This window comes from Cynoglossus semilaevis, chromosome 17 (assembly GCF_000523025.1).
Source record: "Cynoglossus semilaevis isolate Cse_v1.0 chromosome 17, Cse_v1.0, whole genome shotgun sequence".
In the NCBI taxonomy this organism is placed as follows: domain Eukaryota; kingdom Metazoa; phylum Chordata; class Actinopteri; order Pleuronectiformes; family Cynoglossidae; genus Cynoglossus; species Cynoglossus semilaevis.
Window position 1 is genome coordinate 1,878,855 of NC_024323.1, and position 21,977 is coordinate 1,900,831.

Consider the following 21,977-nt stretch of genomic DNA (forward strand, 5'->3'; position numbering starts at 1 on the left):
TCAGTGTGAAATTAGTTTTATTTTGAAAATGACTGTGGTCTTTTACAATGACAGATGACCCTTGACACATGTCAAAGTGCTCGTCAAAATAAAAGTCCTGTATATGGATTTTACAGCTCTAACCTAAAGTAAATGTATACCCTCCCTGTGTCATACATGGCGCCCAGTGATGTCGTTGTTGTTTAAAAACACCCGAAGGTGAGCATAAAATAGTTCGACTGGTACTTCTATCTGTGTACACACACAGAACAGGAAGTACTGTATGCACGGTTGTTTTATTATCCCAGCACGAGAGCTCATGTTAGAATATTACAGTACAATATTTACAAAGTCCACAAACTTATCGTGCCTTTATTTATAACCGCAGTAAAATCCCCCGTTCGTTTCCCCTTCACGCCGTGACGACACCACCAGGATCAGCGAGGTAAAACTACAACAAGCCACTTCTCCCGCCGTGCAAAAAAAACAAAACAAAAATCATCCTACGTCTAAACAAACTGGGTTTTTAAATTGTGATTCTGTGATTTGAAATCTCAAGCGGCGACCAAGACCGAGAACAAACGTCAGTCCAAAGTGAATTTAAGAAAAAGGTAGTAGTGAAGAAGTACAACGTGGAGAACTAAATCACCCGTTAGTTTGTGTTCGCGCCTGAGTCAACCTGACCTTCACTCTCGTACTGTAAATAACTTCCCCTTCATAAATTAAAGACACATTTGTAAAATCACACACAAACACGTATATACATTAAAACACCACAATTACAAAAAAATCTCATTCTGTACAAACGTGTTTAAACTCCCATGAGACTAGAGGAGAGAGAGAGAGAGAGAGAGAGACAGAGACAGAGTGAGAGACTGCGGCTTGTTAAAATGTTACAAACGAGGGGCCCGCGTCGTCAAAGACTAATTATGAAGCGTTGCTAAACGGCTGTCTGGTGGAGTTGCACTGAATTACGATCTTTAGCAAGCTGGGAATATTAATGAGGAATAACACCGGCGGAAGGCAGATTTATCCTGTTTGTCCTTGTCTCCGGTGAGCAGCGTCGGGGGCCCACTTCCAAAAAAAAAAAAAAAAAAAAAAAAAAAAAAAAGCCAGGTGTGATTTGTTTACATTTGTCAAGCGGTAAGGCCAAGTGAGAACTTCGAACGCGTAGGCGAGACTAGTTTTTGTGAAGTGTCACTTCCACTCGTCCACGGCGTCCTGCTTCTTTTACCCGGAGCTACGCGGAAAGGTCACCGACTCACTGCAAAAGGAATCACAAGGAAAATGCTCCACGCGGCCAGAGGGTAGCGCTGGTGCAGTGACAGAGGAAGAACGGCGGCTCATCAGGCGCCTTTGATTTGTTAAATAAATCCTCCCTCCAGACTCTACAGAGACGCCGTCGGCTGCCGAGTCCTGCTGGTTTTATACTCTCTGAGTCAGTTTGACAAATTTGTTACATCATAAATTCTTAACTTTTTATTTTGGTTCCTGTATTAAAATGCTGGTGAGACTTAGGCAGTTTGTGGTAAATACTGGGCGGAGGAGGGGGAGTTAGACACCAGGATCAGATACGTGATCCAGCTGTTCCCCCCAGGGGGTCGCGGAGAGTGGGCGGCAGGAACACACGCACCTGGATCCGAGCTGGAGTGAAGCCTAGAATTCATCGTCGGAGGTAATCAGCATGATTTTGTCAGACTTGTGGGGGGTTTTGTTGCCCGTGGCCGCCTTCCCGTTGGCGCTGGGCTGAACCACCTCCTGCGTGGACTGCTGGGTGTACTGCTGGTAGGCCGGGGAGAAGTTGTGGATGGCATCCTGCACCATGTCCCCGGGATTTATGGTCTCCTTCAGACCGCTGGAAATGCTCTGCATGGGAGGGATGGTCTCTACGGGAACAGCGACACAGAACAGGGACAGAGGTATTTAAATGTTTGTTGATGATTTTCATTTAAAGCTGTTATTCCCCAAAAAGAGGATCACTCTCGGAATGTGGGTGTATGAAGATAAGGCTGAAAAGAAAAACATGAAAAGAAAAACCAAGCAAAACGTTTTCAAGCAAACGTGTTTCAAAATGGGAGCTGACCTTTATGACCTCTAACTTTTTTTTACGAGTTAATAGTAGCTACTTTACAAAGTATTTTTTGGCTACATTTATCTAACCTTTAGAAATACTTTTGTCAAAAATATTTGTTGGTGACGTTTTTTCTGACAACGTTTTAAGCCAAAGAAACCTTAGGGTTGCGCGAGCTGCCACTAGGGGGTGCTTGATATTATATTAAAAAATGTAGCAAACCGTTGCAATGTTCTTGCATACCACTATGTGTAACATACATACAGACGTCAGAGTACATTGTTATAAAGGCCAGTAATCCTGAGCTATAAAACAATTGTCAAAAAAATCTGGACCTAACATCCACACACACATGAACACACTAACAACCAAATAAATCAAATAAGTAAATTACTATTCAATGCTCATCAAGCTGATGGAGAAACGTTCCAGTTTAGCAGTAGCGTTCAGTACTTCTGCATGTTAAGCAGCTTAAGGCATGGACGGCTGCCATTGCTGGGGAAAAGCAGTGAAATGATTGATATCACCGCAGAGGGCTTTTCCCTCAATCTTCCATTTGTCTATAGTCGACACACAGCGCCGACGTCAAAGGGTCGCCACCCCCCACCCCCCTCTCTGCTTGTTACCGTAATGTACTTTGATTTTCTCTTCATCTTCTTCTGCCTTTTCTTTAACGGCATCTGTCCTTTGAGCCATGAGTAAGTGGGCACTACTTCAGCCTAATGGAAATGCCTGTGCCTCTCAAACACTGGAGATGTTCAGGCTCAGCACTTCAACACAGCGAAGAACAAATCCACCGCTCACACACTCCTGCTCTGTCCTACATTCAAATTTGAGTAGATTTAAACGCACAGCACAACGTAACAAAATCAAAATGTTTATTAATCTGTATAAACTACTGTATGAATATGAGATTAAATAAATAAGCTGCAATGCTGCCATCTAGTGACTTTCACTTCAATATACAGCCGTTTACCCCCAAAACTATCGGATTTTTATTATCAGAGGAAAAAACAATAATGATTGTTACAGATATTACATAATTTTTTTTTTAATCGGCCGATAATTTAATTTGAAATATTTAGCCGATAAATTAATATTTGTCAAATCAGAATCAGCTCTGAAATACAGCTGTAGCGCAGAACAACTTTAGCCAAACATTTAGCCTAGTTCTAGGCTCAGGTTCAAGCCTATCTTCCGTCAAGACCTTGTTTTTTAGATTGTGGTCCACTTGCGGTATTGCCAAATATAAGAAACAGTGAAATATTGTTGCAAAAGCTGGTAAAAAAACAGTACATTTTCTATATTTGTTAGCTATTCCGTCACCAGCGGATGCCCCTTTAAAAAACACTTTTTATTCACCAGCGGATGCCCCTTTAAAAAACAAAAAACACTTTTTACGCCCATTTGTTTGAGATGTTGTAATGATAACAATCTAACATAACATCTATATATTTTCTTTAAAATTCACATTCTTGCCTCATATCAAATGTTGGAATTCTCTCCCAGCTCGTCAGCTGAGAGGGAAAATAGAAACGACAGCATTGTCACTCCAGATGTACTCACCCGGCACTTCGTTCTTTTTCTCCTGGTAGACGGTGCAGGTGAAGGCGTACCGCAGGGCGATAGCAGCGAAGAACATTTCTATGCAGATGATGAAGTTCTGCCAGCCTGCAGCCACAGTGCCGGCACCGACCTTGTTTCCATCGATGACGAGAGCATTGGGAATGACGCTGCAGCGTTCCAAGATGGCCAGCACCATGCCTGCAAAGCAGAAACATTACAGTCGCAACCAGCACGCACGGCCGTGTACGTAATGTGTGAGCTCCGACACAAACCCAAAAACAAAGTCCTGTGAGCTCACCTTGCCAGAACGATAAGAAGATGACCGATTTGATCGTGAGGAACTTAAGCACGGGCTCATACGGCCTGAGCAGGTCACTGGTGGCGAAGAAGAAGAGAAAGAGGGCGTAGAGGGAGAGGCTGACTGAGAAGTTGTAGATGATGGTGATGTACAGGTAGCCTCCATTCACACTGCACAAAAAAAAGTGATGGTGATGTACAGGTAGCCTCCATTGACACTGCACAAAAAAAGAGGGTATTGTTTCATTATTGGTGATGATATGATATATATTATACACTATGCAGTGCAATAGCATTTTTATTCAGATTGTTAGCGACTGCACGCTGCAGTAGTCGCAATAAAAGGATGACGACACACAGAAGGAGACGGCATTTTTAGTTCACGGCAAGTGAATAATTTGGATCCAGAGTATTTTTTTTAAAGGTAACCTTTAACCCAGCGTCTGATTTTCGGAGTTCAAAACGTTTTCGTTGCATGCAGAAATTAAATCAGCCGTCATATCGCTCATATAATTTCAGGCGTATTTCAAGCGCCGTCTTTTTGTCCTCCTCACAAACAAGCAGTAATGAAAGCCCTTTGTTTTGGCCGTTCTTCGCCGAGAAAAAGTCTGATTAAGTAACAGATTTTCCCTGCGTTTTCTATGTTCTTTACATTCCGTCGAGCCTCTCTGTGGAATCAGCTGTGACTGCATTAATTATCCCAGGCAGAATATACTCCGTGGTTGAATGAAGGTCTTTCAGTAAACAATCTGTGCATCACTATAAAGATCCACAAAAGAAAATATATTTAAAAAAAAAACTTTCCTTTTGCCTGAGACTTTTTCTGTTGTGGTACAGAGACATACGTAGGAAGAATTTAATCACAGCTATTATTTGATGCTGCAGTAAGAAGAAACATCTGTCTAAAGCTGCTTCTAAAGTGTGTACTTGTTTTGAGCAGTTTAGAACCGAGTGTTGCCACCGCTAGAGCTGTACTTCAAAAACAACGCAGAGGCAGAACGGCTTGAAAGGATCAAAATAAAATAAAAAAGTAAGACACTTTATGGACTGCAGATTTTTATAGCTTTGATTACACCTGCAGACGACATAATACAGAACCTGCCCCCGTGTTTCCTAAAGACACCGATCCGAAATGTGCCAAAGATTTAATCATTTTGGTCTGAGATCTACCCACAGCCTCGGGCTTTCAGAGTCAGAGTGCGAAAGAAAACAACTAATCTCAATTAAAAACAGAAAGTGTGACATACAGTAAGAATAAGGCTGGTTCATTTTAGAACACCAACAGAAAGCTATTGCAACATAAATTATTTGTAATTCTTTTTTGCTGGACCAGTTTTTATAACCTCAAACAATATCAACCAGCTGACTGCTCTTTCTGTGATATTTTGGATTGTAATTAGGTGTCCCAAACATTTACTGCCACCAAATTTAAACAGTCACTACACCCAAAACGCAGGGTTTGCAAAGAAATCCAAATGCTGGTCTAGCAGATACCAAAAACTGTGACCGGAGCTAGCTAGAGCATGACTTAACTAAAGATAACTATGCAGATAATAAGCTTAATATAGAAGACACTGTACTTAGAATCGAGATTAGCCCTGATATAACAAATGTTAGCCAAAATAATTCAAGGTTAGCACAGGGTAGTGAGCTAAAGGTCAGCTAAAGATAAGCAAAATAGCTAAAAGGATTACAATAGAATTACAATATTTGACAGATCTATTGTCGAAGAGGTTGAAAAGAAGTCCTAAAATCTTACAGACGATGAAAAAAAAAATAGCTACGAAAAAGTACAGTTTCACAAAACTACTTCAAACACTTTGATCGGCCCTCAAAAGGCGAACCACGGACATGCCAGCCGCACAATAATCTGGGGAAATAAGGATCCGGCCGACACTCAACTCAGTTTAAACCCTGCACTTTGAATGTGAAAAACATTCCCTTATTTTGCAAACAGTTTATTTACAGCACCTGCAATCAGGTGATAAAACTATCACAAGTAGCAAAGTGTTTGATATGCACGTGAACCAACAAACAAGCTCCTCAGGCGACGGCATGGATACGTAAGATAGAAGAAGAATACAGTGAAGAGGGTGGTGCTGCTCACTTAAAGTCTCCATCGTGGTATTTGCCAAAGGCCTGAAGGATGATGGTGATCACCGCCATGATGGGTTTGACAACACAGAACTGAAGAGTCGCCTGGAGAACACAATTAAAATGCAGAATAAGACACAAGTGAGAGTGGCAGGGAGGGGGAGGAGGGGTGAGTATGAAGGATGACATCAGAATTTGTTTGTATAGAAACCAGAAGGTTCATATATTGTCCAAAGATTTTTTGTTTTTCTTTCCAACCTAAACGGTGTCATTTGTTTCTCTGACTTCCAGTCAGGGATTCTGGCTTTATTCTGAGGCTTTATTCTAACAGATAATATTTAAGCATCTTTCCTCCAAGGCCTTCTGGGATAAGATCATTTTCTGTTAGAAGTTAGATCACATATTGTTTACACAGAAAAGCGGGGTTAAGCTGTTTAGCTGAGAATATCAAAGTGAGTAAAATGAACACTTCAGGTCATTCACTTTGATAGCTCAGATTCAATCTTCGCTTTACTGCCTGGACTTTGCCTCCCCTTCGGCTTTATTACTTACAACATAAAGCACACGGTCTGGAAAGCAAACCAAAGGAAATCAAGGATTGAATCTGATCCTCGTTTTCATGTGAACATATCAATATTTCGGACTCACATGACACAGATCATTTTGCTTTTTCAGAGACAAAAAAAAAAAAAAAAAAAAATCTTTGTGTGGTTCTCTCTGATCAGTGCCAAACAACAGTTCATTTTGAAGAGAGTTCTCGGGCTATTTTCAATTGAACTCCAAATTGCTTTGTTCTTAGCTTGGATGAGACGCATTGTGTTTATTACTGTAATTAGAGTTTATATAAAGCCTCGGCAGAACCCGATAACACCTGATAACTGTGTTCTGACTTCCTCAAAACAGTTCTCAATGATTAATTCTCCCAAGCAAAAATAAAAGAAATTCTCCTTCTACCTACGTCAGCCGGCTTTTCAATAACAATTCACATGAAAGAGCAACACGATCACTGGTTCACTAGTTCAATTCCTGGTCTTAGTGTTTGGAATGTGCACATTTTCCCAAAAGCTTGCAGATTGGCTTCATGGGAAACTACTCATTTGAGCATAGGTATGGGCGTGAATGTGAATGGTTGTTTGTCTCTACATGAGATCCAGGGTGTATCAAGCATTCACCCGCTCACTGCTAGGATTGGCACCAGCTCCCTCCACGACCCTGAAAAGGATTAAGCGCTGAATAAATTTATTCCTTTTGAACTCAAACCTGGCCAGTTGTGAACAATGGCATTGTATGATTTTTTTTTTTTTTTTCCACGGCTCAGAATGCAGCCTAAAAATAAATCCCTGGCCCCTAGATGAGTGATTTCCAAGCCCTGTACATTTGTGTGCCATGACAGATTATTTAGGGTACCTGGAAGATTTCAGTTTCAGTAAATTGGTCTGAAAAATATTATTTATTTACTGCAAATAATTAGACTTTTCTCTTCCATGAGGTTTATAAAAAATAAATAAAAATTGAAAACAAGCTTCTTGTCTCTTTCTTCAATTCCTGCAAGTATATCAGTGGTGTTCAACTTAACATGCTCAGGTTTCATACAGAATTGTGAGTAAATTTCAACCATTTCATTCATTCACAAATTTTTGTTTGACATTTTTGTTTGATGCTGTCGTGTTGGATTTAAAATAAAATAAAAAAATATAAAATATGTGCCATGGCTCAAAAAAAAAACAACAAAAAAACATCTGCACTAAATTACGACAACTTTACGTAAAACAATAATAAAACCTTACCTAGGCTCAACTTTTAACCAGGGCTTCATGAAGGGTTCGCATTATTCCAATCCAAGTCAAAATTGACCTTCTTTTACTCCGTGCCTTTGTTGTATCAGTTACCCGGGTGCTTTGTATTCAAAACGTAAGGTGCGTTCATAACTTCAATAAATTAAAAGTCAACCATGGTCTCTGCTTCAAATTAATGTACGTAATGCATCCACGCACAGAGTCTCGATAAAAAAATGCAACAAATTAACCTCAGTGAGGAGGGACTGGATACATCGCACGACACCGGCGGAAGATAGGAGGATGTGTAAATTCTCTATGTCTGGCTAGGCCGTTTTTACAAACAATTGCAAGTGCAAATAAGCTTGTTAATTTCAGATAAAGCCACAAACCTGTTCAGATTCTTAACTAATTTCTTCTTAATTACAGACCTTTGGGTTTTTCTTTAATAATGCTTTAGAGGGACTTCACAGGTGGAGGTGACCCACAGTGTTTGCTTTCTGCTTTTTTTTACGAGGTGACCCACAGTGTTTGCTTTCTGCCTTTTTTCACTTCGGAGTTCATTACAATCACTCATGGGTGACAGCTATTGACAGAGCCGAATTTCTCCCGGGTCTCAATTAACAGCAACACACTTCGACTTTGTCCGTCTGATATGATAACAACTTAATTATAAATGTATGTTCTGGTCCAACAGGACGCTGTTGTAATTGTCCTGTAGCTCAGCTGCTGATCTCGCTTACTTTCACATTTTCTCTCGGGAGAAAAAAAAAAACACACACATTTGCCCTTTTGATAATGACTAACTCTTTTATTATTGATATCGCCAGGGGAAAATAATTAAAACAAAAGTATCCTTAAACAACCCGGGCTGTGAAGCCGACTAAAAGCACACCGTCTTATGTCTTAACATTCGCTGACATGCTGCATTTGTCAAAGGCAAATTATTTCTTTGGATTTTGTTTTTGTTTTTTCCTTTAGGGTTGTCATCATTAATACGCTGTCGCCAGAACTCCTTTTGTGGAGAAACTAATTACAATACAAAGAATGGCAAGAAAGAAATAAGTTGAAACACTCGACACATTAGGAGACGATATAAAAACGTAATTTTAAATTAGAGACAGCCTCAGAGGCTCCCTGGAAACACATGCTGGAAAACTGCAGCTGCTGAGGTTTAACAAAGGTTTCAGCTGAAGTTTCTGGAATACGAGTGCTTTTTCTGTGACATCATCATCGTCATCATATCACGGCAGTGTGTTTATCACTTTATCGTCTTTTGATCGGTAGAATAACTGCACCGGGTGTTGTCAAAAACCTGTCCATTTTGCATTTGCTAGCTACATGCTAGCTTGATGCGCAGAGCATCTTAAATACAGCTGTAAAACCTCCAGGTCTACAGAGGTAGCACTGTGTGTTCAGGTACCATCGGAAACTTACAACTTTATAAGCAATTATAGCAGTTTATGTGTTGTATGGTTCAGGAAAAATGGTTATAAAAAAATTTAATTAAAAAATATATAATAATTAGATTTTTTTTTTCTCCAATTTTCTGAGACCCCTTTTGTGCCCCTTGGCGGCCAATATGCTTCAGGAGCTTGTTTTCAAACTTTCTCTTGGAAGACTATAACTTCAATTTGCACTTTTAATGTCAGCAGTTTTTTTTTATTACCTTATTCAGTACAAAACCAAATTTTATAATTTTAGGGTTTTTTTTTTAGTTTAAATTCAATGATTGATTTCTTTTAAAAACTTTTCTTTTGGAGTTTTGACCTCAGACCTAATGACCACAGACCAATATGAACATTGAAGTGATCCATTCGGAGTAAATCATCATGTCGGCGCCTATTTATTATTCCAGCTCAAGTTAGCTTCTATTTCTATTGAACCTGACCTGCAATAGTGCACGTTTTCACTTTCACAGTCTCAGAAATGATCAACAATGAACTTTCAGAAAAGGCAGGAAACTAATTCTGAGCCAACTTTTTAACAACACACACTAGACGACACTGAATTTCCCCACTCTCACAAACAATATTATTTCCCAAAGACGCTTTTTATTAGGAAGCGCCACCATAGAAAATTCAAAATTACCTTTTAAAATGTATTTTTTATCAAAGGACAATAAATGTTTATTATTGAAGGGGGTTGGGAGCACATTTGCTCGGGAGATAAAACACTTTGTTCCAGTCCAATCAGTATGAGAACAGGGGAGCTGTAGCAGCATCTTCAGACACAGAGCAACAGTTGAGTTTGTCTTCAGTTGACAGCAGACTTTGTCATTTTTAAACAGTCTGGTGACAAGGGCAGAATACTAATTTAAAGTCTCTAAAATATATCTTCTTGAACACAATTACACACTTGTTTTTATTTCACTTCTAAGGCAGGGGGTTCTTAACCTTTTTGACTTCGAGGCCAAAGATCTCTGGTGTCTTCAGTTTATAACCTAACCTAGTTCCACGGCCCTTGCGGCCCGCAGGCACCCTCCAAGGTTTAATCCTTGTCAGCGTCATTGGTGGCTGCAGCCAATCCTTGAAGTATTCAGGTGATTAAGGTGGGCCAAATACAGAAACAAATAACTATTCCCACAATATTACAGTTATTTCAGTGTCAAATGACCTGGAGAAAACCAACGCACATGGGAAACACGGTCAATCTTTACACAGAGAGACTAGTGATCTTCTGGCTGTTTGACCTGACAACTTTAAGATACGTAGTTCGATAACTTCATTGATTTTTACCTGTTTGCAGAATCTTAGGAATCCAATGGAGTAGCTCATACCACCAAGGCAGCATGTACCATAGAGACAGCTGGACCTGGTGAAGTAAAGGCAGGCAAAGTAAGAGAAAGAAATTACAATGGGAATAAAATATATTAGAAAGAAATTACAATGGGAATAAAATATATAAAATATATTAAGGTTGCATAATAAACGTGCCAAAGTTAACATTATCATTTACTTTTCTGGGCTTTTATTTTGGTAAAGGTTAATTATATGCCAATTTGAGAAAAGCGATCCTTTAAACTAGGAGCAACTTAGGAAGAAAAAGTTAATAGATGACACAAACAGAGAGAATAAAAATAAAAGAGTAAAATAAAAGAAATTATTATTAAAGGTCAGAAAAATAAAAGAAATTAAGCTCCAGTCAAATGTGGATTAGATTGTTAGAATTCCAATACTCAACATCAGTATTAGTAAGAGAAGAAAATGATTTTTAAAAAATATAATGAATTATAAAACAAATATTACAATTAAGAGAACAAGTGTGAAATAAAATAAATATTTTTTTTCGGATTGTATTTTAGTAAAATAGCTCTGTGTTATCGTTCACAAGGTCAAGGGCTGCACTAATAAAAACGAATAATTAAAATTTGGATTTTTAAATGTTGGAACAGTTTCATTTTGGAGCAGCAGTGTCTTCAATGTGCCACAGAAAGTGACTCCTCAGCCATCATAATGATTTTGTTTACCACACCTTAAAGAACAATACAAGTAAAGCAGGTCAAGATGTCGCCTGTGGCAGAGGTTTCAAGCTAGCGTGCTGGTGTTATATCATCGCCGTGTAGATCTGATGTCAACGAGAGCAAAAGTAAATAGAGCAGGTTGCCGTAATTGAAAAAAAATATATGAAAAAATGGAGGTAATAAAGAACAGGGGCGCTGCACTGTTTTGGGTTCAATACGTTTTTTTTTTTTTTTTGAAACAAGAGGTGCGATGGAAACAACCAGCCTGTCAGAGAGACGGTAATGTCTTCAGGACTGCGCCAAAGGAGACAGACTAGGGGCAAATTCAGCGTCATTCCTCACATTAACAACTCCCCAGTAGCCTGACACAGGCAGCACCTTCAGTCACACCGCTCTGATGTACTGCTAACAACCCTCCGACGCTCTCAACCAGATATTAATACACTTACTTATTTTGAGCTATAGCATAAGACAGTGAACCGAACAGGCGAAGGATGAGGATCGGAATTTATATAACAATCATATTTTAGTGTGGGTTAAAAAAACTAAATTAGTCATTAATCGTTAATATAGACATGTTGTTGTCCTCTAGGTAAACCATTTGTACCAAGGTTGTACCACATGTTTGTGATGACAAATCATCACAAACATGATGTGTGCATTTTTTTTACTTTTTACTAAAATTTAAACTAAAATTTACTACAATTCTTAGAGCGGGCTGGTTTTGGCCCATGGACCGTACGTTTGACACCCCTGATTTATACCAAATTGTCAACCAAACTTAGACAGCTGAAAGAACAGTTCAAATTGATTTGACAAAATGTCAACTTTTGCAACTTATTCCTGAAATGTTTATATTTTCTGACTGAATATATTCATAATAACATAATATGATAACATCATCACAGCTGCTGTTCTCAGGTAACCTTCCATCCTACCTCACAGATCACAGCGCCACATGTCTTAAATAGGATTGGGGTCAGGTGAGGATAGCTCCCACAGTGTTTACAATTCCACTTCACGTCTATAGTAAGTTTGTTTATTCCTCAGCAGCGGAACAAGATGCTTCATTATACACATCTATATGTAAAAATATTTTAATTTAAACAGTAGGGATCTTTACTTGTCTTACTGACACCGTTTTCTTACTGATCCAAAAAGGACCAACGTGAAATGTCACTTCAGTACCTCATTGATGAAGTAGGGATAACTCAATCAAATACTAGGATCCATACCCGTCCGATATTGGTCAAAATTTCAAATTTTAAACAACAGCCTGTCCAATCTGATACCTGAGTCCATATGCTCCAAGTTGCAGTATTGGTATTGCACAATTTGGACCAAAATGTATTAGTAAGTACAGTGTTTTCAAGTATTGGTAATTGGTTGCAGAAGGCAAAACTATATTTTTATTATTCTTATTAAAACACCATACGCACAAGCAGATTAAAAAAGCGGTTTGATGCTGATTAGCTTAGTAGCTAGCTTTATATTTTTAGACAAATACCCCAAATATTCTCACACACAGCTCAGCTTCTTTAAGTGTGCGTTAAATATCATTTGTTTCCATGTCCTTAACCTGCCCCTAGACCCTGAAGAGACCAGTCGAAATCAGATTGAATTCCTTTCGCAGCTGCAAGAGTCGATCTTTAAGGGAGACGACTTACGGACTTGCAAATAAGAACGTAGACCTTGAGACGGAATTAATTTGAAAAACAAATTGGCCTTTGCCTGCGGAGTAATTATACTGTTGTCTAAAACTTGTTTTCTGCCTTCGTTCCCACAGATTCAGTCCAGTTCTCAGAGGCAATGTTCTGCTGTTGATGTGTCTGTATGTCTGCTGTTTTCTTCTTAGAATATAAAAACTTGAATGTTTAAGTCTGGAAAAATAAATTAAATACCACAAGTAATCTAAGTAATACAAATAAAATAGCTATGTCTGCATGAATTTATATATATATACACACACATATATAACCTATTAATATTAATATACTGTATATAAAATAATATATAATATATAAAATATATTTTGATTTTTAGGAACTGTATACTGTATATAAAATAATATATAATAAAATATATTTCGATTTTTAGGAACTAAGCTGTGGTTCACTTTAACCTTAGCCTCAGTAGCACATCCAGATGCCAGGGTTAGCATCCAGACATGTTTACACTGTAAAAAGGTTATAAATAAACATGTATTAATAAAATATGTATTATAACCATAACACCTGAACCACAACTACAGGTTATGTGGTGTTATGCAAATTCATACTTCGTACTTTGAGTAATTTGTCTTCAATATGTGTCTCATTAGGCTTACACCGCTGCACCGGTTAATTCACAATGTCACACCCTGACTCGTTTTAAGACCGGAGTGAGTGAAGTTTTCGCAGATTGGATAATTTGGAATCATTTAGCTGGAAATACAATGTTCCCGCAGCTGAAAAAGGAAGAAAAGCCCAACTGTCAAAGGGAATCCTGAAAGCAGATACAAAAATGTATACCTTGTCTCCCTGGGCTGGGATTAGACTCTGCCATAATTTATCAGGATTTAACATTAGTGTCTCCACTGTTTTACGAACCTGGCCGAGAGCTGCTGCCCCGGGGCCCGCCATAAAGCACGGGCTATCTAGACCAGTCAAAAGCTCCCAGATAAAGCACAACTGTCACAATAATGCAGTTGTTTATTGCCGGCATTTTTCACTGTGGTGTTCAGTGGAAAATGCTAATTCAGAGATAGCAACTCATTGCACCTTTTGCGATTGTAAATATAACAGCTCAGGCCACACAACGGAGAGAGCTCAGCAGCTCTTTACGACTTCCTCCTGCAACTATTAGAACAGCAAGGTCCTGATACACACCGAGACTGTAGTCAGGAGTAAAGGGGTAACACTCACTCTATTGGCTTTCCTCGGATTTCAGCCATGATTGCACTTTCTCCTCCCAGATACTCAAAGGACAAGCTCAGGAAATTGTAAATCACAAATGCTGGAAAAAGAGAGAGACAAAAAAAAAAAAAAAGATAAGGACATATTCATTTGCATTACAAGAAAAAAAAATACATTTAGAGCAAATCAATTTGGCTGGGAAAAATTAAAACTATATTAATTAGTTCAGCATTTTTAAAGAATACGCATTTCAGCCTTTGCCCTAAGAAGCTTCCGAGGGTCTGGTGTCTTAAAAATCCTTTCCTAATCCTTTGTTGCTATTTACGGAGGGATTAAAATGAAGCTAATGGAAATGGTGTCCAGCCAAAGTAAGGTTCATTAAGCCGTAGCTGCCACTGTATGACTGTCTCACTGCTTTCCCCACAACTCTTAGTCATCACACACAAAACTGACCCGCAAACTAGAAACTAATACCTGAATGATGAATTTAATATGTTTCTTCGATTTAAATGACATGACGCTACAAAAAAAAAAAAAAAGAAGAAATCAATAAAAATAAGGTTGTTACCTTAACTTGACTAGAAAGAACTAGGGGAAGATTCATATTTTTTATGTAATAAATAAATATAAATATTATGAAGCCAAATATATGCAAATATGCAAATATTAAAAAAAATAAATTACTAGACATTTCAGACAACCCCATTTGAATCCCAGGCGACTCCATGTGGGGTCGCGACCCAAGGTTTAAAAACACTTCTGTAGACATTTAGACAGCATGCAGTATTCATCTGTGTTCTTATAAAAATGTCCAGTACCTTGCAAATATTTTATGTGCAAAAATGGGAGGAAAATGTACCTGTACTTTACAGCAATTACACTTCTTCATTTCCTAGCAATATAGCAGTGAATGACTAAAGAGCCCATACTTCAGCAGTAAATTTCTACATTAGTTTAAATTTATTTAAGTTCAGACCAAAAGACTTGAGTAAAAGCCCAATCCCAAATCCCACTGTAATTCATCTGCATCATAAAAAATGACTAAATGACAAATTTTACTTTTATTTGCAGTGTTAAAGGGTGAACTTTTTGCCAGTAAATATCCTCTAGATTGTTTTGTTTGAACTGCTGTTTCTAAAATTACTCCACCTAGAAATACAACAACAAAAGGATGAGCTGAACAAAGACTGGAGCGAAAGACTTGTTTGGCGAGGTCTCTCGACCTTCTACTCTGGCAGTTATTTGAAATACGAAAACACACAGAAAGTCAACACCAACAAGCCATAATGTTAAAACGTCAAACGGTTGAAGGGATGTTGTTACTGTAAAAGGGCGTCCCTGGAGAAAAAAGAAAATCATGAACCTATTGATTCCGTCCGTAAAAAAAAAAAAATCAGTTTGTTTCAATTGTTTGTTTTCGAGGCTCAGTGCGCAACGGGGAAAATTATATATGTCAGCTCATGTTGCGTAGAGCTGCAGCTTATAGGTGAGGTGTATCAAATGAGGATAAGGGTAAAATACAACTCAAAGTCACTGACTTTCACTAAAGGTCGGGTCACCTTTTGTTTATACATAATGGATTCTATTTAAAAGTTTAAATCAGCTCTCAGATCGTTGAGGGCAAAAAAAGGTTTTAAGGTCTTTGACTCCGTCTGGAACTACACTCAGAACACAAAGATCTGAAGACGTGCTGAGGTTGGACTTGGTTGACACTAACTTACTAGCTTAGAAATTTGAAGCAATTTAAATGTATGCGCTTGTGACATTTACCTTCATAACAATCTCGAATGGAGTCAAAGTAGACGTAGTACTGATCATTGCTGATGAAGAGTAAGCTTAGCCAGGAGTCGAAGGAGTACACCGGCACAATTAAGAGTATGCGAATGATGTAGCGCTGCTCATTGGGGACTGTGTAGGATCGAAGGTGTGTGTAGATCTAAAAGAAAAACAGAAAAATGTCAGTGAAACACAGTCAAATTCTTGCTAGCACTTTGAAACAAGATGCATACAAAAACATTCTGTAAATATCTTTTTAACTTGAAATCAAGTCAAAATCATTTTAAATGTTACTGTTCAATAAAGCATGTATCTTTTGCAAGCTTTGGATGAGTTTCTGACACACACACACACAACCTACTATAAAAATATCTTGGTTTGAAGATTATGTGGACTTTTTATTGTCACCCTGTTGTAACTTTCCTGAAATAAAATTCCACCCCAAAGTCTTCATCAATGCCAGGGATGTCTTCAGAGCTTTATTTTATTCACAACAACATAAATATCAGGACAGGGAATGAAGGAGATAAAAAATATACATTACTCAACCACGGACAGCAGTATATATGTTTTAGGCCAGGCCCAGACAACCCAACTTTATTTCTGGGTTTTTCTCCCAAATGCATGTGGTGCATGTATGTCTCTGTTTTCGCAAGATATTGCCTCGGGTTGCATTTCTGCTGCAACAGCAGGCGGTGTAATGTGACAATGATTCCTTAAAGAGTTCCCAAGTTCCTGTGGTTTTGTCTTTCATTTCTGTTTTGAACATTTGATAACTAAAAGCCCTTGGCCTTCACTCACAGGCTGCTCTCGACTACATCAATATTCTTGCGCCACCAACTAAAGACAGTGATTGGCGTGATTTACGTACGTAACGTAATGTAGGGCAAATGGATATCTGATGTTAATATTAACAGTACTCAAAGTTTAAAACATTAATATGGAAGAAAAGACCAAATATCCAAAAAGATCTGACTGACTGTGGCGTGAAGAGCTAACACCAAAATCACTCCACGGTCACACCTGAAGTGTCAACTGCTCCCTAGGGATGGGTAAAATATAGCAGACAAATTTTATTGTATGGAAGTGTGTGTACGTACAATGTAAATTAGGCTTGTAAAGCAGATTCACACAAAGGCTAACACAGTAATAAGTACCACAACATTATAATCTAGGACATAAAAACATAAGAACACCTGGGAGCCACAATCAAGGGCAAAATGTTCCCTCCAAAATCAATAATAACTCAATAAATCAATACAATGGGAAGAAAATGAATGTATCCAATGTATGGGGTACAACAGACGAATGTAAACAAAGCCATTTTTCCAAGTACAGACGATGTGTTCATACGCTCCCCTCAGCAACTACTTCCCATGCAAAATGTGTTTTAATGCCCTACATTTGAATGAGAGAACAAGACTTTCTTAATAAATTTTCAGTAGATGGCGACATAACCACAGAACGCTCTCTCCCCCATGTATATGCAATAAATAGATCCGAGTTTGTTGTTTTTCCGAATCAAAACACTGCCTGTTGAATAATACATTCTTAATGTATTCCATAGAAGTATTAAATAAAAGTGTAATTTTCTCAGCTGTATTCAAACATATGACCAAAACCTATAGCAGCACAAAGAAAATGTATTCTGCTGAATAATTAATCGCATAAGATCAATAACCCCACCCCCTCCAACACGCACACAAGTGAATGAAAACAAGCACAAAATGGTCTCGACTTCACAGCAGAGAGGATCCGAGGTCAAGGTGTGTTAGTATGCAGAGTGCGGAGTTTTAAAGTCTACACCAATTCGTCGGAGCACGGTCTGAAGAGACATCACCAGCATTGCAACAATAACACCGCACACCACTCTATTCTCCGCATGGCAGAGAAGATACGTGGTGCAAACCTGCTGCACTCTCCCAACGGTGCACTTGCTGTATATTTGTTGAATTAAAACGTCTTCCAGGAAAGTGTTTGGCAAAACAACAACTATATTAAACAGACAGAAACCAATTTGCTGGATGCCAAGTCCCAAGTCCCTAAACAGTGATTGCTTTTCGGTTCTTGGTTCACAAGATGCAACATGTCCAGAGTGGTGGTGATGAAAGGCTCACAAAGTGCTTCAAACAACTAATTACAACATGAATCTGGGGTTTTGGCCATTTTGGGTTTAGATGTGAGATACAAGGCACTGAGCTTCTTTTCAGAGGATTTTCGTCTGGATTTGTGTATATAGGTTAAAACAAAATTATTAAACTTACATAAGCAGCACATTGAACAGCTCGTGGAAAATGGTAGAAAAAAATAGCATGCTCTTTTTTTTATATTGCTTTAAAATGTGATCGCAATATGAACTGACGTCTCTGTTGATAATGCTCAGCTCCCCCTCTTCATTATCTTTAGATGATAAGCTTTTATCTGCACACAGAGGGTTACTCTTCCCGCACATGAGGAAACACTCAGTTACAGAAGTTGAGTCTGAATAAAGGTGACCTGTTTCCAAACCATTGGTTTTTTAATCTGTTCCAATGTACTTTGAATATGATGTATTCAAAGGTTTTAATTATCATATAAACATCAGATTTAACAAATATGTTAGCTTTATGCAAATATCTGTTTACTGGTTTGCTGGCAACAAGAACAAATTAATTTGATTCGCAGACCTTAAGTTAAGACTGTATTGCTTTTCATTTCCTCTGTCGTCTTTTATGAGGATTTATGGAAATAAGCGGTATAACGTGCAATAAAAGATTACATATTTTCTGAGGTTTATATAGTGATCCATTTGTTATTGCATCAAACAATGTCACTTAAATATGTCACTTAATTGTTTTCTGATAACGGTACGTGCATAAAGAGTGCTTTAGGCAAAAGGGTATCAAATTAAAATGTAAAATCAACAACAACAAAAAATGCTAATGCAACACCAACAATAGTTAAAGCTCCAGAAAACATTTATATAAGCCAACTGACGATCATGAAGAATTCTTAATTTTTAAAGTGCTGAGTGGTAACACAGAAAGAATAAAATCAAATTTCAACAGAACCTGAAATTATAATTTTCACCATATTATTGTGAAATAGATCAATAAAATCTAAATGTGGCAAGTGGCAAACTGCAACACATTTATTGAGAATTAAATATTGACCACACCAAGCAAAGTTCATCTATGTAGATAAAAGGGGTCAATGCAGAGAAGAAATTCTTGGCATTAACTGCAAGCATTTAAATTACACTGGAAATGATCCAACAGGCCCTTGTAAAAAAAAAAAAGAAAAAAAGGTGCATATTCTACTTGGATGTCATAAGAACTGGGAGATGGGCCATTGCACTCTGTGGAGAATTTATATCTTCAGGGACATTAATTTCCATCCTCTGGCAAGGAAGCTGAGCTCTCAAACACCTCAATCATCTCTGAATTTTCATTAACTTAGCCAAATACTCACACACTGCAGTGTAAATAAAGAGCTGCTGTGATTTGCGTTCCCCCTGGCAAGAAAAATAACACCAGTAAAACAACAAGCTCACTCACCTGGTGGAAGGTTATGAGCAAGGCCGACCAGACAAAAATCCCTGAAAGAGCCTGAGCGGCCACTGTGTTCAGGAACATCTGGTCATGAACAGACCCATTAGCAGAGACGATGATGGTCACGTTAGATGCTTCTGACTTCTCCAGGAGAAGTGGCTGACGAAGAACAGAGCTATTCTCTGACAATAGACCCACATCTTCCATGGAAACATTCATCTGAAAAGCAGACAAAAGAAAGATATCATAGTACGTTTTATAGGTGAAACCGAAGCAGAAATCCACCTACAGTCCAACCTGTGATTATTCAGGTAATGGAGATAAAAATTAGGCCCTAACGTCCACCTACAGTCCAACCTGTGATTATTTAGGTAATGGAGAAAAAAATTAGGCCCTAACGGATATGTGTATATATATATATATACATATACATATACATTTGATATTATATATATACTGTATACATATATAGATGTAGATATATAATTTCCTGAACTTACTGTATACGGTGAATACATTATCATAATTTTGACGTTAAAATTTATTTTTAAAAATAAAATCTTCAAATATTTAGTCACACTACAAAGTCATCCCAAGGTTTATCACCATTTCGCAAAAGTATTTTAATACTTTTGAATACGTGTTTGTAATAAGGTGTCTTTAAACAAGGAAACGTCAGATTAGAACAGTCACGCGGAGACACTAATTCTAAATGTAAACGTTGTTAGCGCTGTGTTTACTGTCAACAACACAACTTACCATGTCACCGGAAGGGTCGATTCTCGATGTCTGTTAAACTACTCTAAGAGCAAACAAATCCAGATTTGTCGCAATGCCAACGTTAAACACAGGAATTGCTGAGGAATAAATTGTCCTTCAGATGAAGCGAGGAAGAAGCGCAGCCATTAGGTCGTCTTCATCGACCGCAGGTCCAGTTCCACTGGACTTCCGTGTTGTTGATAACAGGTGTCTCTTCGCTCAGGTCGAAGTCCACACACATACGCCGGCAAAGTACAACTTTATTGTTATAGAGCCTGAAAACGTAAAATTAAAGTAGTTAAAACTTAATACAATTCAGTTAAAGTGCCAGCCAAACGAAGCAGCTAAAAATAAATCAAATATCCGCGTCAACGAGCAGGATTTGTGTTCTGCCACTGACTACAATGAGCCAGATAAACAGGTTTGGCACAGGTGACAACGTCACATGACATCACCGCGACGTCAACGTCATTACGTCGAAGTGGGTTCTAGGTTTACCCCTCAAGAATATAAAAGCCCAATATGGATATTCCTGTTATTATATATATACATACATATATATAGTCTTTTATATGTAATACTAAATTATTTATAATCCGTTTTCTTATTTGAACTACTAAGAATTACATATTATCTTTTATGGAGCCATGCAATTAGATATGGGTATATGCAAATAATAACATGTGGCATTCTGTTACATTTGAATGTGAGGTCATTTGTAATATCTGTATTTGTTGTACTGTTTAAATCACTTATTTTGACTGACCACCACATTATATTAAGGACTTTGGAACAGTCAATTTTTTATAATTAGTTTTACACGCATCAGAAACCACCTCCTGAAGGAGGAAAGCAGTCTCACTATCACATCATCATTATGGTTGACTGCCGTAAGAATCAGTCAATAGAATGTTTTTTGGTAAATGTGAAACAGTAGGTTGTTTTTTTTTTTTTTTTTTTGGTCAGCAGTGCTCTTCACCTTGGAGCTCTCCCATGGAGGCAATTTTTGGCCCGGGCTTTTTCTTTTTGTTGAATCATTACCACTGACTTTGCGTTATATGTTGTTCTAAGTTCTCTTGTGGCCTCCTCGATGAACCTTTGATGCCCTCTTGGAGTGATTTGGGCAGACCGTACTCTCGCGGTAAGGATTACAGCTGTTCAATGTTTTCTCCATTAGTGGATTATTGCTCTAACTATGGTCCCACTGCGTCCCAAAGCCTTAACATTGTTTTTCCGGATAGATGTCAATGACTTTGTTTCTGTCTCTAATGGATATGATGTGTTGTTGTTGTTGTTGTTTTGGGTTTTTTTTTTAGCCTTCTTTATGTTGTCAGACAAGTTTTATGAAGTCATTTCTTGGTTCTACAGGTTTGGCGGTAAATGGGCCTGGGAGGAGCTGAAACTGGACTCAGCTTTCAAAAACGTGGTTAATCATTTTATTTTTGATTTACCGTGGGGTGCAATTACTCTTTAACTTGTTAATTTGGTTTTGACAGCCTTTTCCCCTAAATAAATTAAATATCCAATTAAAAATACTTTTTTACCTAGGTTATATATGCTAATATTGAAATGTGTGTGTGCTGAACTGACACATGTAAGTGTAAAAAATACGAAAAAAACGAAAACATTATTGTTAAAACCCACTTCCATGGATACAATATTAAATGAATAAAAACATATATTATTAACAATTTAGTTCAGTTGACCGTGGTTTGAATTCTTCTTTTTCCTTCTGTAGTAGAAGTATAGTCCTCCATCTATTCTCCATCACTT

The 21,977-nt window shown here is 38.0% G+C and overlaps 1 protein-coding gene across 1 annotated transcript; it reads right to left on the reverse strand.

Annotated features, from left to right (window-relative positions):
• Nucleotides 1–20,644, reverse strand: tmem184a (transmembrane protein 184a). Its single transcript, XM_008329272.3, has 9 exons — nucleotides 20,205–20,644; nucleotides 19,452–19,664; nucleotides 15,910–16,075; nucleotides 14,149–14,239; nucleotides 10,521–10,596; nucleotides 6,021–6,112; nucleotides 3,915–4,084; nucleotides 3,617–3,814; nucleotides 1–1,865 (listed from the first exon to the last, which is right to left on the reverse strand). Exons 1-9 carry the CDS (start codon nucleotides 20,205–20,207, stop codon nucleotides 1,636–1,638), a joined length of 1,239 nt encoding a protein of 412 aa, XP_008327494.1. The 5' UTR covers nucleotides 20,208–20,644; the 3' UTR covers nucleotides 1–1,635.
• Nucleotides 20,645–21,977: the final 1,333 nt, after the last annotated feature.